The sequence below is a fragment of the Phaethon aethereus genome (genome assembly GCF_964289735.1).
Source record: "Phaethon aethereus genome assembly, chromosome: 7".
In the NCBI taxonomy this organism is placed as follows: Eukaryota; Metazoa; Chordata; class Aves; order Phaethontiformes; family Phaethontidae; genus Phaethon; species Phaethon aethereus.
In genome coordinates this window covers 27132303-27151249 of record NC_138583.1, presented here as the reverse complement: position 1 = coordinate 27151249, position 18947 = coordinate 27132303, and the positions used below count along the sequence as shown (strand labels likewise).

Genomic DNA, 18947 nt, shown 5'->3' with positions numbered 1-18947 from the left:
ATTTAGGTTCCTGCCTTGGAACTGATTGACAATAACAGTTACAAAACCAAGATCAGTTCTTTTGTAAAAATATAAAGGACTGTGAATTGTAGTATTGAGCATTCTGAGAGTCCCTTTATGTATGCTCAGCAGTTCCTTCTTCCTTGCAATACAACACATTTTTCTCTTATCCAGCACAATTCATAGAGCTCAAAAAGAAAATAAATACTGTCATCGTTGAGAGCCTTCTGCTGTGGCCAAGCTGCAGTTTAATCTTTGAGGAGAAACTCATTAGGGGGGAAATGTGCTTCATGGTTTCCCTTAAACAGCTCCTCAAGTCCATTTTTCTAAAGGTGTGGGTTCTGTGCCAGGCAAAGCCGCCCCAAGCCCAGGCTGCTGCCTCCCCACTCCCAGCCGTGCCATGTGCCGGCTCAGGGAGCCGATGGGGCTGGTTATGGTCCCTCAACCGGCTTCTCCACAACCACCGACACCTTGGACCGTTCCAGCCACACTGCACGGGGAGTGCAAAAGTGTGGGAGATTCACAGAAGCAGAAATATAAAGCTTGGTTTTTCATCAGGAAGGAAGGATGAAGGCAAGAGAAGGGCAATGTCCTATTTAAGGAGGTGCTCTGGTTGCAGACAGCTGTGGAGCTGGGGAGTTGGGTGTAGGCAATGTCCACCTCTGCCTCTCAGCACAAGGAATGGAGAGGGTATTCTCTTGCTGTGCCTGCAATTTGATTTGTCTTATGCCCCAGTGCTGTTAAATTTTTAGATCAGCTTAATTTTTAACTTCAGTGCTCCTAGCTAACATGATTATTTTCTGAATGGAAAAAAACAAAATCAGAGGAAGGGAAGGTGTGATTTCTTCTGATTCTGGCAAGTGGAAGAATTATTCTAGATTAAAACTTTCTTGCTGAAAAATTTTATTTTAGTTTTCCTCTTATTCTGACTTTATCGCAACTGTTTGTAATCTGGAAGCTCCTTTGATTTTTGTTTATCCGAATGAGCTGTAAAAAACTAGTCATCTCATCCTTTCCTTTAGAGACCAGAGGATGTTTTCTTTCAGGGTGCTAGGGTTCTTAGGGTCTTAGTGTTGGTTTTGTTTCAGGCATTAAAAACAACTCTTGACATTTCTCTATACCGTGCGTTCTGTGGAGACTGTACATTGTTGTAGCCAACAGACGCATTTGACCAGCGTTCTTGAAATCAGGCTGAGTGCCTTCGATTAGGATCTAAGCACAGCTTTGGAGCAGGCTAAGTCTGCAGCTTCTGAGAAGCACCTGGCTCTTCCCAGAAACTGTTGTGGTGATTTAATCTCAACTTTTATCTTAGTTTCTAGGATACTGCAAATATTTACTACTTTGAGTAAACCCCCTGAATTAAGCTGGTCAGCTTCTGGGAGTAAATATTTGTAAGTATCTGCTTAGCCCCTTGTGTCTTGGGGGACACCGTGTATGGGAGACGTCTTCCTTTGTCAGGATTTAAAGTTGAGGTCCTGAGAGCCTACAAAATAACACAATATCTGTCTGGGCCTTCACAAGAGAAGTGAAATTGGTTCCAGTTTGGGGGTTTTTTTGCTACTGTTTAGTCTGCCATTTAATCTGCCAAGGCATATCCAAGTTTAAATCAATTAAAGTGTTCTCATTTCCTGTCCTGAACATGTGCTTTCTTTAGCTTTTTAAAATATTTGCTCTGTTTCACTCCAGCACTGGCGAGTGAAGTAATTACCACATCAAATCAGTCAGTAGGATGCCTTGAAATCTGCCAGGTCCTGTGCACTGTTGGGGCATGATTAGCCCCTGCCATGTACGGTTTCTAGGTCATAGGCAGTATTTACGAGTTGATGGAGAAAGAGAGATCTTCACCAGCTGTCACCAAGAGGGGGCTGGTATAGTAATTTTTGTGTTTTAGTCATAAGACCTATTTTGGAACAAAAATGTGCTAGTAGATGCTGCTCATTTCATTGCCTTTAATAAACTTTTCCAGATCTTCAGTATCAACGTGTGCTGGCTTTGGTTTTTTTAGTCCTGGGGTTCAGTTTGTAAATACTCCAAAAGCAAGCAATGAAAAAATGTCAGAGGCTTAGAGATCTTTCCACGGTTTTTGGTCAGTTTGGTGTCGTCATCATCTAAACATAGGCAGGCTGGACTGGAAGAGATCTCTTGGGTCACAGCTCCCTTGTTTTCGCCTTTCACAGGCACTGTCGTATTACCCTTTTTATAAGCGCATTCAGCTCCATCTTTGGGCTTGTTTTTTGTCCTCATTTGGGAAACCGTTCCCAAATGTTGCAATTCTGAAACGCTCTTCTGAGCTTCTTTAAACTTCCCTTCCTATTCCTCTACTGTTCAGAAGGATGGAAGACTGTACTATGGGGGCTAAGCCTAAAGGTAAGAACAAAATTGGACTCTGCAGATTGGACAAAAAATGTTGCTAGTGTCTCCCGGAGGTATGTTATTCCTTCTTAAAGCTCTCCACTTCCAGAAACAAACTGCACAAACATGAGTTCAGAAATCGTGTGCTTGAATTAGCTAATAAATAATGCTTCCTGGCATCAGCAGCAACAGAACGTAATCTTCATTATACAAAGTGTGAGACCGTGTTTAGTACCAAATAGCATTTCACGTTGGCCTCTTGTAAATCAGAGCTATCTCAATGTTAAAAGATAAACACAGATTCAGACTACAGATTTGGATAAGTTGCTCTACCTACTCAAAAGCCAGCTATTTCAGGAGTGAATTTTAGTGATTTACGATCCCATCTCATATTTCCAAAAGGCATTTCTTTACCAGTTTCCATTTTTTTTCCCATCACTTTGTCTTGTTTAGGTAATACATAAATCTATCAGAAAAGAGCGTCATCTATAACCTCTGAGGCCCCTTAGTGACAAGCCCCATTGTCAAAGGCAGGCACTTTGCCAGGAAACTGTGACTCCCAGAGAGAGTGTGCAAGGTTAGGGGGAAAGTATACTATTGCCAGAGAAACTGTATTCCAAGTGGATTTGTGTGGAACAACAACGATATCCAGTGACTGGTTAAATTAGCCACAGATGTGTTTTCTAGAACACTGTCCAAGAAGATATACAGTACTTTAAGGCTTGGTTCAGACATAATGATCTTCTGAAGTCAAATCAGATCCAAGCAAAATTGCATCGGACTAGGGAAGCTTTAAAGGAATTGTGTAATATGATTCAGACAAGTAGATGAATCAGACTGCTGCGAACTAAACAGGGAGCACATCGGTGAGAGATGAGGTAAGACGACTTGCATAGAAGTCTGATAGTTTGATGTTAGCAGTTTGCTGGTAAAATTCGAGCTGCGGCAGATTGACGCGGGCAGTTAGACGGGCACGTTATGCTGGCCACCTGCCCAGAGCGTGCGTGCGGAGGAGAATCTCCCAGTGGTTTCTTTCAGCTTTTCAGAACATACAAGTGCTTGGTTTTGCACTTGCCGTCTCCATTGCTGTATCGCTGTCCCTGCGCCACTCCTCCTACACGGCAATGCTGCCGATTTCAGTTTTTAAGAGGATAATTACTCTGCTGAGGGCAATGCACTTACTAAATATTTGGAGAATTTTCACATACTGAAATCAGAGTACGGGTGAAGGCTCTGGGACTTTTCTGATGCAGGAGAATTTTGTCTCGGCATCGCAGCTCGAGCAGTAGTGGGATTTCTGTCCAAGTTCGGTGTTGAAAAGCTCAGCTTCCATTCCGCAGCCGAGTTCTGGCTCTTATTCCTAAAGTTCAGATAAATCAGTCGGTGCAGAGAAGTCTTGTTGAATTACAGATCTGCTATATGGTTTAAAGTTCTGGGGAAACATAAGCAGCTTATTTACTGTAGTAGTTGGAACAGGAAGCAAGAAAAGCTTTTGTTGTATTCTCTGACCTATTTCTTTACCATGTTATTTACTTGAACTAAATTGAATATGGTGTATTAAAACGTTGTCATGAAAAAGGGTCTGGAAGTATTCAGCTTAGATTCTGATTGCAATAAGCATTAATAGTAAAAGTAGAATTTAAAAAATAGCAGTTTTGTTGAGGAGTTGCAGGGGAGTTACAAATAAAAAGAAAAATTTTCGCAGTAGAAATAGCATATTCTTGTGGATGAACATTTATCTCAGTTGCTGTTTTTCAGAGCTTTATTAAATGTTTTTCCTGCTATTGGTGTAAATGTGGAGACAGATCTGTTTAGATTTGCTTTGAATTTCCAGATAGAGTTTCAAAGAGGGCTCAAATGCTGTGAGTTTATTTACAGAAATGTTATTTTCTTTTCCTTTCCTTGTTGCCTCTTTGTAATAATTTGTTTTAATCAAGCAAATTGTATTGCTTCCCATCGTCTGCTTCCAGTTTCCTCTCACTTGAACTCTGAATTCTGCTTCAGGAGATTTTGATCTTCTATTCTTAGGAATTTTTGCAAGTCACATGCAAAGCCGTGTGTTTGTGTGCATGCATGCGTGTATGTCTTTAGACAGCATACCAATAATTAGAATAACCCTGCAAAGTCATGGCTTTGCCTCAGGAGAACTCATGGCAAAAAATGAAACATGCCTCTGTTTTCAGGTATATTTTCTGATTTTGACCTAAGAGAATCAGACATCCTAACAGGTGGCAGCATGTGGTGGTTCTAAAACATGATTATTTTGAAAATGCTCATACCTATGGCTTTATTTCTTCTTTCTTTACAGGGTCTTTGTAAACAGAAGTTTAGCCATGGAAAAGATAAAGTGCTTTGGTTTTGATATGGATTATACACTTGCTGGTGAGTACCTTCTTAATTTTTTTTTGTCATTGACTTAGCTTGGACTATTGCCTCTTGTTGAGCAAAGCCCAGTTACTGGTTGGGCTACTTGAGTTAGCAGGTGCTGCTTCTATTAGCAAATATGTCGTTCGCTATTCATTGCACTTTCATTTTACGTGTTTCCCTTAAATTTTTTATCTGCAAGCTGTATTTGGTCACAAACCATGTTGCTTTGGTACAGTTTCAAGTGATTATGGGTGTCAAGGAAACCAAGGCTTAATAAGTCCAATTGCTTCCTTCGATTCCACTATATTTTGGTACTGCCCCTGGTGCAAGCTTGGCTTTGAGTAACGAGGTGATTTCATTTATCCTTGGTGCATATGGTGGGCTACATCTTTAGCCAGCAGGTTCTCCTGTGTCTTGGCAGGGTCATTTTTGAATAGGTTTTCCTCTTTCCCACTCCTTGGTTGGCCACATCAGTGACTCATTTTGAGAAGAGGCAAAGCAGGGGGAGTGTCTGTGTCAGCTGAGCAAGTTAATTTAGAAAGCTTTGCCTATTTTTTATGGCAGATAGGCTTTGAGAGGTTGCATAAGACCTTTTAGTTTCGTAAAATTTTTTGCATGACTTCTCCATCTTTCAAATACTTGACAGGCAAGTTCTCTGCGACTTTTGATAAAGGGGGGGTAAAGTTACCATTTCCTGCATAATCAGACTTGCATGTTGTTATGTATTTTAAAGCAGGAACAAATAAAAAGCCCCCTAGGTTATAGTATCACACAGGTTGTAGTTGAGGATGTCACATACAATCCTGCCTTCTTTCGCATTACCACTTCCAAGGTTGTGGATAAAAAGTTCCTATCACCCTTGATATTTCAATTTAGAATTGTTGTGAATATAAACTGAGAAAACGTGAGGTAGAGTGTCAGGGTCACCTAATAATAGGTTAATGCAGTATGTTAACTATGATCATTTAGTTACTGTGTCTACTGAGAAGGAATGAGATGAGTAATGTGGCTAGGGACAGTGTGAGGGTCACAGGAGCAGGGTCAGTGGCTAAGCAAAGGGCAGGAAGGTTTCCATGCGCTCATGGTTCAACACAATGCTGCAAGGAGCAGTTTTGGAGGCTGTGGCAGGTAGTTGCAGTTATATTTAGATCACTTGCTTTTGTTCTTTTATGCAGTTATCCATGAGGCAGTAGTTATACATAAAAGGTTTGGTTGTTTAACACCCTATTTATATATCTGTTTAGAGTTCCTGCCACATTTTAAGTCATTAAGTGTATCGTTAATCTGTGCTGGATCTCACTGCAGGCATGTGCTTTCAGTGTTTATGTTTCCCAGCTGTGACAGCCTTGTGGCAGTGCCTTTAAGGAGTGCAAAATAGTGGTTCAGGAACAAATGCTTAAAAAAAAAAAAAAAAAAGAGTTGTGGGTTTCACTTCCGTAACAGGAAAACAACATCTGTGCCTTTCACAAACTGTTAGCATTTCCCAAGGACTCGGGTGATCCCAGTGGGGCTGGCGTGGAGCAGGAAGCGTGTTGCTAACTTTCATCCTGACAGAAGGAGAGCTTCAGCACTATCATCACTTCTCCGACTGTTCATTTTACTCAAGTGTTGCTTGTTCCTGTAAACACAGAGCAAATGTGTTGTTATCCACAAAATGATGCTTGGTTCGATGAGAGGGAAAAATGTAAATGTTTCAAGCATCCTAAAACAGTACCCGGGGAGGTGGAAACCTGGGACTTTCAAGGCTGGAAGATCACAGTGCTACAGTTAAGCAGGCAAAGTTGGTGCATTCAGGGATGTTGAGTGATAGGGTATGGTGCAGAAAAAGAAATGGGATGTGGTCCAAGCAGAAAAGTGGAAATCTGGGCTGCTCTGGGGTAAGCTGCTGTCCTATGACTTCTTCTGTGGCACAGCAGAGATAATAGTTGCAGATCACTTTACAAGTAGTTATGAGAATGTAATTAGGTTGGAAAGCCTTTTGCAGATGAAAAGCATTATGCCTGGTAACTACTATTTCCCTTTTTTTTCACTCAGCTGGGAAATTATGATACAAAATTATCTGTTTGCCGTCTGACGTCCCAGAGTCATCCTTTCTTCTCCATGGGGACTTTTGTTATCTGACCGTTATTTGCTATATATAGCTGTCACACACAAGAAAAACTACTTATTCATTGCAGGGGCTTTAAAGAGTGTAGTGTTAGAATATGATTATGATAATAATTAATTAATTGGAAATGGTAATGATAAAGTGGGGCAAGTGAAGTATTACATTAGTATGTTGTAGTGCATTCATTAGACCCTGTCATGTTTTCTGTCTGGGCACGTTATCCCTTACACACTCTTTCACATGGACATGCTACTATCTCGATTAAAAAAGAAAAAACAACATAAAAAGCTAGTTTATCTGTAATTTAACATCTGGAAATGGCATCTGCATACCAGATGGTGCATGCTGAGCAGAAGCCTTTTGGAGACCATTCAAGACATATAAATCAACCAAGGAAGAAGAATTGAAGCATCAGTGTCATCAGCTCCTTATCTAGTTTTCTGCATTTGTACTCTCAGATGTTGCTAAGTCGCTTTTCTGCAAAGTTGTTTAAAAATATCCCAAGTACAATCTTCGTATTCAGTGATTGAAGGCAGTCAGAGCCATTGACCCCGTCAAAAACTATATGCCATGTCCTTTCCCCACTCTCTGTTGTGAAATAAGCTGATGACATTCATCCCATAGCTGACAGTCATACGCTTTTGACATCTTAGAAGAAGAATGATTACTTTGGAACACCCTGAATTACCTGTGTTGTGAAGAGGCAGCTGTGGTGTCAGTAAAAGAAAACACATCGTCACTCTTCTCTCGTTCTTCTTTCCAAATAAGTGGCCACTGCTAGCACCAGAAGTTTTGCTTAGAGGGTGGTTCAGTACCAGACAAGTCAGAATCACTTGGTTTATTTTGAACTTTAGAAGCCTGAGACAGCTTTGTTCTTGTACTTTATGAGTTTAAAGACACAAACCTACTTACAATAACACTGTTTTCTGTCTAGAATAATCTAATTTTGGTAGGGATGTGACATTTCCATTTTGACGTATATTGTAACAGCTACTACACACATGCTGTAGTGATCATGTGTTTTACTACTAGCATGACTGAAAATGTCAGCTTGCCAACTGACAGCAGTTTTAGTATCTTCATATTACATTGCACGTAAAATACTATTTCATGCATTGTTTTATTGGGTAGTATTTCTTAGCCTTATTAAATTAAAGGACCACTTAACTCTGATATAGCATTGCCACAGCAATTTTGTTTGCTCTCAAGTCAAAATTAGGTTAAACTCTGAATTCTTGTTAATAACTTCTATGTTCTCTCATTGTGTTTGTCTCTTTCCCTGCATAGGGTTGTGAAATACTGCTAATGGGTGGGTTGGGCAAACAAAGTCTTTTTGTCTTGAAGAAAAGAGCCTGAAGGTTTTAGCCTTCTCTTCTGAGAAATTACGGACATTAAATTGCTGAATTTGTAGCCACTGTAATTACAGCTAGAATTAATTTGACTGCTGGGAGCTCGAAATAAAATGAAAGAAAATTGAAATAACTTTCACAGGTTTTAGATTCCTTGTTTTCCATGAAGGATTGCTGTTGCATCCTCATGGGTGAATAAGATCTCTTACGTGGATGGGAACTCCCAAGTCTCCCTAGGTTTATGTGCTGGATACACTAATACTAGAGGCTTAGAAATCTGTGTTGTATATGAAGCTGACTGTCCCCTTCCTATTCAGTCTGTTTGGTTTGCTTGTGTTAGTGAATCACAATGTTTCTTTTAAGTTAGGTGTTATTGGGAGGAGAGTCGAGGGAGCAGGAAGAACAGTAGGATTTGACTGTAGTTTGTGTGCATAGTTAAATAGTTGCTGCTTAAAATCTTGGAGGGCTTGACGCAAGCAAGAGTCCTCAGCTATTTCAGCCCTTGCTGTTAGCAGAGGTTAAGACAAGTTTGCGTGATGTTACGCAGCCATCACTCCAGCAGCCCTTGGTTCTCTGCCGCTGACCTTGCTGCCTGCCAGCAGAGACTGAAAAATTCCTGTTTAAGTGCTTGAGTTAAAGAGATTTGAGGGTCCTTTTGTAGTGCATTTTTGTTTGCTAAATAGTAGTTTCTTTTATTATCTGAATGATTAATCTCTGCTTATTCATCCTGACTGGCTAGAAGACCAGTAGTCTGTAACAATTCTGGTCTGCCTTCCTGCTTTACTAGTACTGTCAGGGCTGCCTATGCTTTGCTAAAGGAAAATGCTGCACGTAATCCAAAAGATTCACAGCCTTTGGTGTTTACTGCAAACTGCAGGAAGAAGGATAAAGGTATGTCAGTAGAGAGTCTTCACTGCAGCACTCACCTGAGACTAGGAGTTGGTGAGGCCTGCCAGAAATGCAGCAGAGAGAGATTGGTTTCACACAGCATTTTATTTGGCTGCTTCTTGCTCAGTGTGAGCTACATTAGTAGGTCTGGATTCAAGTAATGCGGGAGGCCTTGACATTACTAGGTCTTAAATGGGACAGGTTGCACATTGAGGTGATGGATAGATGTCCCTTGACAGGAGCAGGGCTAAAGCAGTGGGGTTCTCAAACTGGCTGTAATTTCACACCGGGCCATTGGCATATGGAGAGGAAGTTAGTAAGAATTACGAACTCAATTATGCTTGAAAAGATTCCTCTGTGACTACCCTCCTTCTCCAAAAGTTATGGCCTTGTTGAAAGTTTTATCTTCTATCTCCGAGGTAGATAAAATGTAATATCAGTAGGCAGGATGCTTTCATTTGGAATGCTTTTCCTGTGCTTAAATCACTGCTGCTTCCACGTTCTCCAGAAATCAATAATAAAATTACCGTTGGCTGCTGAAAACTGTTTCAATAAAAAAGAAGGGGAAACGAGGCTTGAAAAATACGGGGTTTATTGTGTGCAAATATGATTAATACAACATAATCTGGTTAGAATATAGCTTGTGTCCTGGAAACATTGCCAATTTAATGCCAAGATGTGGTGCACTGCAAAGATTTTTATTGCAAAATTGCTTATGCTTTCAGCTTTTCTCATCACATAGGAAAAGACATGGGAAAGACAGCTTTAGTCTTTCCCAACTTCCTCCAAAGTGCAACATGCGTAAACAGGTTTTGCCCCTTCCTCAAGTAGGCGTTTGTGTCTAAGCCATCCTTGCAGTTTAGAGGGGAGGGAAATTTTTAACACCCACATCTTGTTTTTGAAATGTTTTTCTTTACCTGACGACTCTGGAGAAGATACACTCAGCCAGAGGCTAGGATTGGCTTGTTGCTGCATGTGGTCTGGGAGAAAAGGTGGCAGCTGAATTGGGAACTGGTTCTTCAGTCGATCTAGTATTTTTACTGTATCTGAGTTGTATCCGTTTCCTGTGTCTTGGTTTCCACAAATGAGAAGTCGGATTAATGAATTTCTACCTTGTATAAAAAATTTCTGGATTGCACAGATGAAAAAATGAAGTATAAGCATGGGAGTGTTATACATGGAAGATTGAGTATTTTAAAAAGCTGCCCAGGTTGTCATGTGAGCACTTACAAAGAAACATTTGTTCTGTTCGGATACTGTTATTGTCTGTGTATTGGTACTGGACTCCAATACAAATGTTACACAGAGTCATAGAATGGTTTGGGTTGAAAGGGACCTTTAAAGAGTCTCTCCTGCTTAGGTTAAAGCTTTGTCTTTAGTTTCATCATGATGGAAGGACTACAGGCTTTGAGGCTCTCTTGGGGAAATACTAAGCAGTTTGGATCTTTCCCAGTTCTCTGAATAATATGATTCTTGGTGTCATACAGAAATAGTATGGTGGCTAGAGAAAGGAATTGGTAGATGTGACAACAGTGGCCTTCAAACTGTCTTAGCAAAAAATGAGAGCTGGCTTGACTGTTGCACATCTGGTGTCTGTGTTTTCACATTTGCATGTTTCCAGTTCAACAGGTGCAGATTTTTTTTGCAGATTTCAGAGGCTGGTTTAGCCACCAGTGTTTTAAAGCTAAAGGCAAATGGAGAAGCTAAATTATTCCTAGTATGCTTTGAGCTGGTGGTTTTTCAAATACCAACTCAGTGCCGGAGTGGCTATTGTCCCTGCTGGCTTTGTGTTGCTGCTTTTCGGAGTTTGACCATTTAAAGTTGTGTAATGAGCAAATCAAGGTTTGGAGCTGTGGGATCTCGCATGCTGGCACTGGGAATGAGGAGTGGAAAGAGCATGTGTTGCTTGCTCTGTCCCAGTAAATCACCGACTGACAAACTGCTAATCTGCTATCTGTGGATTCTTGAAGAATCAGAGCGTTAGACAGAAGCTGCTGAAAGAACAAGTCTTCACAGTGTAAGGGAAATTTCAAAAGCTGCTATATTCTGTTTTCTTGCTCTTACAAACATAAAAATAACACCAAGCTGGGTCAGCAGGCTGTTAGTATAACAACGGCCACTTCTTGTCTTTGCCAGTCTCCAGATGGAAATATGGAGGTATTATTCACTCTAATAGACCCCCTTATCCAGTAATCTTAATACCACAGCAGAAGTACTGTTGCAAATACCCATGTGATGATACTAACCGCTTACTCTGTAGGAGGAACCAAAGCTGAGAGTACAGAAGGCTTTAACTCTGAGATCACATGTGTGCTTGTTGCTTTGCGAATGCCTTATTTTAGCGCACTACAGAAAAACTTAAGTATGTGGCTTACTGCAGCGTGGGCAACTTGTGCTACATATAAGCCCAGACGCACACCGTTAAACAAATGTGTAGCTTTTGAGGCTCACTCTCTTAAGTGAATATGGAGAGAAAGAAGAAGCTGGATCCGTTTGTACCCTGATACACCTGAGTAATACTATAGATATAGTGTATAAATGGCTACTATACCTTTAAGTAATTTTCTTTTTATTTCTAGATGCTAGCGAATTATGTTTGACCATGGAGCCCATGCAGCTATTTCTTCCCTGTTCGGAAGTCTTCATTGAAGAGCTAAGCCCATATTTTGGCACAGTAGTTTGTTTCCATGGAAATGCAGGGATATTTCCAGTATGGGATTATGACTCCCAGTAGGCTGTATCTGAGAGAGGTAAATTGTGAAGGCCACTTGTTAAGCACAAAAAAAGATTCTCTTGTGTCAGGGAACCCATAAAAAAAGTCCCATAAAAGAACAGGTGACTGTGTAGTCATCTTTAAAATATTATTCCAGTGCAAAGGAATGTTACGCCAGCTACTAAAACAGACAAACTGAAGTTTCCTTGAAGTGCAGAGTCTCTCTGAATTGCTTCTCTCAACATGCAAAATGTGACCTCAGTGCTGCTGTTGTTACCTCAAGCCATTCGTTTTTATTCAGCAGAAGAAATCTTTCCAACACTAAGCTGTTTTGCCAGCCTCTGAGGCATATCCAAACAGCCCAAATCTGTGTTACATTGAAGGCGAAGTGCAGCAGCAGAAAGCTAAAAATATCAAGAATTTACCAATGAGAGCAGTAATAAGCCTGCTTTGGGAAGAGTTAAAGCTGATGATACTTGACAACATTTTCATTTTTAAAACAAGTAGAAATGCAGCACTAAAAACAACCTGGAGTGTAGACCCAGCAGTTCAGGGCCAAGCTGAACATACAACACTGTGTCAGTCCTTGAAGCAGCAACAAATCCTGTCTTTACAGACCCTTTTAGTATGCAGAGTGGGAGAACAGGAGCTGATACAGTTCCAGGTTAGAGGTTTTAGAGCTGAAAGCTGTGCCGTGCACTTGGGGATGTTTGCAGGAGCATTAGAGGTAAGGAATTTTCCATCCCTCTCAGGCTGCAGAGTGCGTGCATAGCTGCTTTATGGGCACTGCTGCAGTTGGGAACTGCAGAGCCTTTGTGCTTCTTTATAGGTGTGTGCTGGTTTCCACCCAGAACCCTGTATTTGGCATTGCCAGAAAAGGGTGCTGGGGAGCCACTGACGCTCAGATCCAAAAGATTCAACCCTCTGATGATTAGTGACTCTTGCCTTGCTTCCTGTTATCAGATTGTTATCAGATTTACTGTCAAAAACATCTGTGGCCTCAAGAGGCTTAGTGCAAGATCTGGCTGTTCACGTGCAGCAGAGCAGCTTGTGTGTTCAGCGTACGGAAATATCCTGGGTCGCACCTGGAGGTTTAGTCAAGGTCTTGTTTGTTGATTACTACAAATAATAATTCCTAGTGAAATAGAAAAGGTACATTAAATACTGAAGTGTGCTTAAAGCTCAGCTTTGTCTTACTGCTTACTGCACAGAACACTTCTTTGGGTAGATTTCTTTGGGTAAGTGAAAATTATGCTAAATATGGCAGCGGTTTTCTTCTCATTTCAGATTGAAAATTTGAGTGAATTCAAAGAAACAAAACATACTGTTGCTACCCATTTTGTTTGCTTGGTATTACGAAAACTCAAATATAGGCTGAAATACTACAATTCTGCTTTGCATAATACAGTGCATTTTTATTTACAGTCTAGCGGTTAAAATCAAAGCCCAAGAGTCAAGAGGGCTGGAGTCTGTTCCTTGCTGTTTTTAAACTTGTTTTGACCGTAGACAAATCCTTTATGGTCACAGTTCAGCCGAGTCCATAAACAAATGGCAAGACAGTGATTCACCACGTTCCTAATTGAAAACATATGAGTTGTCCCATGGGTTTCGTTTGGGATTTCTTGCGGTTACAATTAGGCACGTTTACCACTTTGTCAGTTTGTTTACAGGCACTGAGCTCCCAGGTCAGCACAGCACAAACGTGCACGACTCCATTGCCCTGCGCGCAGGGAGGCAGATAGCAGGCGCGTGTTTACGTGGGCAGAGATGAACTGAAACTAGTGCTGTACGCAACCAGGGCTTTAAAGAGGAGCGTCCGTTGTTCCCTTCGTGTCTGGTGAGGATGCTGTGAGGTGAAAGGTCTGCAGTGGCAGAAGTTGAGGTAACACTTGACAGGGCTTTGGAAAGAGAAATGGAGGCAAGGGGAGCTGGAGGTTTGTGCTTACCCCCGCTCCTGGGATTGCCAGGCCAGCTGAGCGTGTTTGTACGGATGCTCCTGCAGTACAGGTACCTCTGCAGGGTTTCCAGTTCTCATGGAAAAGAAAGTCCCCTGCCGTGTTGCCGGTGCAAAATGGCAGCACCCTGCCAGGCTGCGCACACCTGGAGTGAGTCTGGGCTCCGTCAGGGCTGAGCAGTCTGACTCTGCTGTCGAAACCAAAGGGAAGCTAATACCCAGGTGTGAAACTTAAACATGACATTTCAGATTCCTTTCTGTGTACGTAATGAATTATTTTAACATGGTGAGTAGTGTAGCTTGAAACATTACCGTTTCCCTTTCGTTTTGTTTCAGTCACGGTGCCTGACAACACCTCCCCTGGTTAGAAAAGACACTGTAACACAGAAGCTGAAGTCATTAGTATTCTAGAGCATAAATCCTCTTCTTTTCTAATTATATATGAAAACTGGCATTGCTCTGTAATAGGTTGTGAAGATAATATATACCCTGAAAGGAGGGTCGGTATATAGAGGTCAGATAGCATTCTTCACTACCTGGTTGCTTCAGAGGATCCTCAGACCTCCAGCCCTACAGTTGAGACAAACTTTCCTCAAACTATGGCAGTGTGTAAAATGCCTGCCCAACACTTACTAGTATGTTTAATTGGTATTGTTGCTTCAGTGGGGTTTATTTTTAATTAAGTCCACTGTCCCAAACACCTCCAGGATTGGTCACTTACTGTTTCGCTCTGGATTCTCAGCTGGAGTTACAGGTTGGGTGATCAGAAGTGCCAGGGAATGAGTATCTGGGTGCTTGTCTGAAATAGTTAGCGGGCTGGTTGGCCATGGAGGGGTGACTATAGCTGGCACTAAATGCCCAGCTTTGGGGCTACATGCAGAGGAGATGTTGACAGAATGGAGAGCTCTGGGGATAGGTCTATCCTATTTTGGGACACTAGTCTAGGATCTCATTTGATAGACATTGTTGAGGCAGGATATAAAGAAACTTGTACTGTTACAGGGGATGGGGCTGTAAAAGGGGATCTTGGTCCTCAAGGCTTTAACTAAGCACTTTTCATCAGCACAACATTGATGCAAATGTATTTCCAATACGTACTTGCATTATTTATTTATGGTGCAATTCAGAATATGGATCAACACTTAAAAAGAGCAGCGCTTTGATCCTGCTCTTTAAATCAGGTTTGTGTAATTTCAGAAATGTATTTACACAAGCTTAATTATGCATGTTGTGCCCGAGACATATATAAATCTGGCTACTAGCTACCCACCTGTCCATATATGTCCCTAACTGCCTGATTTGCATGCCTTACTCACTGGGGAATAAGCAGCAACTGAAATAACCTGTTTCTAGTTATTTTACTTTCATTTCTTCAAGACTTAACATTGGGCTGCATTTCCTGGGCTTCAGAGGAAAGGCTAAAGCCCTTGCATTATCTGTCCACCTTTGGGCTTATCTGTCTTTGTGTGACCTCTGGAGAACCCAGATAGCGGATAAAATTTCTGAAGCTTGAGTGTTTGTTAAAGCTTTTTGCAACCCTTTGGAGGAGGTCATCACCTCTAGTTTGAGAAATACCGATCTTATCTGAACACCTGAAAGACAAAATCCAATTAGTTTCATCTGCCAACCAAAATAGTGTGGGTAGACTAAGGTTTTTAAATTCCCAGGAGACTCTTAGTGGCCAGGGCCAGGGACGGGGAAGCCCACAGCTCATCGTGCTTAGCACCTGCGTGGGGAAGGAGTCAAGCTGGTACGTGCCCAAAGGATTGGAACAGACAACGCACCCGCTGCAGAGAGTGGCTGCTTCCGTGCAGACCTGGGCTGATGCAGGGCGGTTCTGGGGGCATTGCGAGCACCTTTCCCTGGGCTGCTCTCGGCTTCCAGCTGGGAGAGGAGGCAGGCGAGGAGTTGGCTGATGGAAGGGATGAAACTTCAGGAGATGCTAGGGTGTCATAGGAGAGCACACTGGCAAAAGGGGGTGACAGATGGGGAGAAACAGGAGGCAGGGATGAATGAGACTTCAGGTCATAATTTAGTAGTCCTCGCCCTGCCTTGCTCCTCAGAAGAGCTGCTCATTCTGCGGGCTATGTTGTTGTTGCAGCAACCTCTCGAGCTCACCTTTCCCTTCCTGACCCAGGGCACTGGCAACGAAGAGCTGCTTCCTCCAAGCTGCCTCAGTGGTGTGGGAAGTCAGTACGTTGTCACTGTTCTCAGTTTTACCACCACCAAATCCATAGTGGTCGGAAATAAAATGGCTAGGCAGGACTGGCTTGCAGGTGTGCAGTTTGAGACAGCAAATACATCTCACAAAAGTGACATGGCCATGGCTGAAGCAGTGCAAAAGGGGGCAGTTATTGTCCATTTGGCTCCTGTTTCTCTCCTATGATCCCTGACTAGCTTGTAAGAAGCGTTGACAAGCTCTGGAAGAAACCATGTTACATCTTCCATAAGCTGCCCTGCCCTGAATTTGAAATCTTTGTGTGTGTGGAGGAGGAACAAGCAAAGAAATGGGTAGCCCTTGAACAGCTTTCTCCTTCCCACAGCTTTAACAGAGCCATCACATGCACTACAGCATTCCCCAGCTATTCATTTTGAAACAAAACAGGCTTTAAACACTTATTTTCAGAGAAGCCTTCCAGGAGCTCTGCGTACTTCTGTGGGTCCTTTTTGCACCACCATTCCAACTCATTCAGCTTTGTATTTAGTGCAGATCGGGTCTCAGAATTATTCCTGATTACTCTGTCCATACCTGTAAGTTGTTGCAGAATAGGTCTGATCTTCTGTGTGTGTGCTTGCAAACTAGTGCGCTGCAATACGGTGCAGCACTATGTGCAGGGCTGGTGCTGGTTTATCCTGCAATGCTTTGCACATAAAAGCCCAAGCGTAAGCATTAAAGTATACAATTGAATTTAGATGTGCTACATCAGGCTGGCGCGGTGCGCGAGGCTCTCGCTGGGAGCACCTTCAGATATAGGGCAAAATTCTCAGATTCCCGGAGTAGCTCCTGACTCAGTCTCCCAAGTCTTCTGTGCTGACATGTGCAGGTGTTTTGTCGTGTGAAAGAAAGAGAGTGCCCTGCAAGGAGTAATTTGTCACCGACTGATGAATGGACAATAATAGCAAAGCCCCCAAAAGAGCATGAGACCTTTTCTTGAACCAGTTACTGTGCATCGGAGAGAAACTCAAAGGGTTTGTGTCACTTGGGCAATGCGCTTGTAGCCTCTTCCTCCTAATTATCACTGAGCTAATGATCTAAGACTGCTTTGTGGATATGAGGACAGAATTTTGCCTGCAGGATGCACGATTACCGACTGTGCCTCCTCGACAAATCAGCTGTAAATGTATTTGGAATAGCTGCCAGGCCGGCTTCTGAGCTTCCAGAGGACAGAGCTCCAGCAGATACAGCCCCACCTGGCACAGCTGTTGCAGTTTTAAAATCAGTATGATTTTTTTCTTTAACAGGGGAGCCCAGTGTAACTCCGTCAAGACTGGAGTGACACTCTGAATCTGCATCTGCCTCATGTGAGTTAAAATCGTGGCAGCAGCATTTTGCATAAGCTGGAGCCTCTGTAGAGATCTTTTTTCCTTTTTTTTTTTTTTTTTTTGTTTTTTCTTTTCAGGAAGGCTATAAAATTGTTACTGTCTGTGTCTTGGCAGCAAAGGTAAAAACAACCACACAAATGCATGAGAATGGCATACCTTACTGCACAACCCCTGCTCATTCCAGATCGGCTTCCCTCCTAGCACGTACTGTGTAAGGGATGCCCACACTCATCACAGACCTGAAGGCTTGCAGCATTCACTCTCCGGGTACTGCTTTTTACCTTTCAGTAGGATAATATTAAGCCAAGTGATGGTATTAAGGGGAGGCTGAAATGCTGTCAACTGGCTTCTGTTTTTTTTAAAGCTTTGGTTGTTTTCTTTCCACCCTGGTTGCATAATCCGTGAGCGCTGGGTGCCGATTGCCCTGTGCTGCTGAAGCATTTGCCTGTGTTGGAACACAGGCTGTTGAAATAACATGGTCCTCTGAAGCCAGAGACTCGGCACAGTGGCAGGGACATGGCCATCAAGTAGTGAGAAAGAGCAAATGAATCAGAGTAAGATGTAAGTTGTGCCTTGGTCTTACTATCATCCTGTGTGTGTTGGGCAAAGATGTTCTAAAAAAGGGGTTCGTGGCTCTGCCTCCTCACCAGTCAGAGTTGGGGGTGCTTGGAGACTTGTCCCGTCTCAGTGGAAGCTCTGGGTGAAAGAGCTGAGCACGGGACACACTGCATGGCAAATAGCTGAATTCATGGCATCGCCATGGTACACGAATTATCTCCAGTTGTGGTTTCAGCAACCAGGTCTGAGGGAGGTGAATGTTCCAGGAAAGTTTTAAACTATTTTTTCATCATGCAGCTGCAGAAAAATATTGATCTGTCCTCTCTACTCTTTTTCCCCACTGATGCCTGAAGTAAACGAAATATGAGAGAAAGCAACCAGCCCCGAGTACAATATTGAATTACGTTTTTTCATCTAGTAATGTATACAACAGGGGCATCTTCCCCGCATGTGCTGCTGTAGTTGCGTCAGTGTTAGCCTGTTCATACTTGGTCTGAAGGAGGTGGATTGTTTGTTTGCCTGGAAGCTTGTGTTCCTGAAATAAGCCTTCACACAGCTTATGAGAAATGTCAGTGGGTTGTGGCTCGTACCGATGGATGTGCTGTGATCGTGGTTGCTGTCAAGGTGAGCTCTCAGTCTGTTCCCAGCTATGTGTCTAGTTAAAGGAAAGTTTATCATTAACAGTAAGTATGACTGTAACTGGAGAATGTTTATTGTTCCTTTCTCATTTCCAGGAGTCCAGTTTCCTGTGTCTCTGTTTAGTTTGTGTATCAAGGAGAAGGCTCTCATTTTCCAGATACTGTGGAGTGGTGGAAAAATAGGGAAAGGACTTGAGGCAGTTCAGTGAATTTCCGAGGTAGTTCAGTTTTATTCCAAGAGAAGTCAAGGAAGCAAAATCTAGAGCTTGAGAGGTAAGGGGAGTAACTACCCCCCAAAAAGAAACATTCAGGTTAACCTTGTTGCAGTACTGCCTCAACAGAGACTTGGGATGATGAAGGCTGAGGTTGATACCTGTTCTTCAGCCTTTTTCCTACAGGTGCTTCAGTTTGTTTCCTTCGACTCAGAGAGTTAAAAGGAGGTCTGTGCTGATAAATCTAACATAGAGAGACAAATACA

General features: G+C 42.4%; 1 protein-coding gene across 1 annotated transcript in view; it reads left to right on the top strand.

Annotated features, from left to right (window-relative positions):
• NT5C2 (5'-nucleotidase, cytosolic II) overlaps nt 1–18947 on the top strand; it is a gene marked incomplete at both ends in the record, with an annotated part of 65013 nt that overhangs the window by 31432 nt on the left and 14634 nt on the right. The window contains one exon of the mRNA XM_082001919.1: nt 4661–4734. Coding sequence (XP_081858045.1) covers nt 4661–4734 — 74 coding nt within the window. The remainder of the gene's footprint in view (nt 1–4660; nt 4735–18947) is intronic.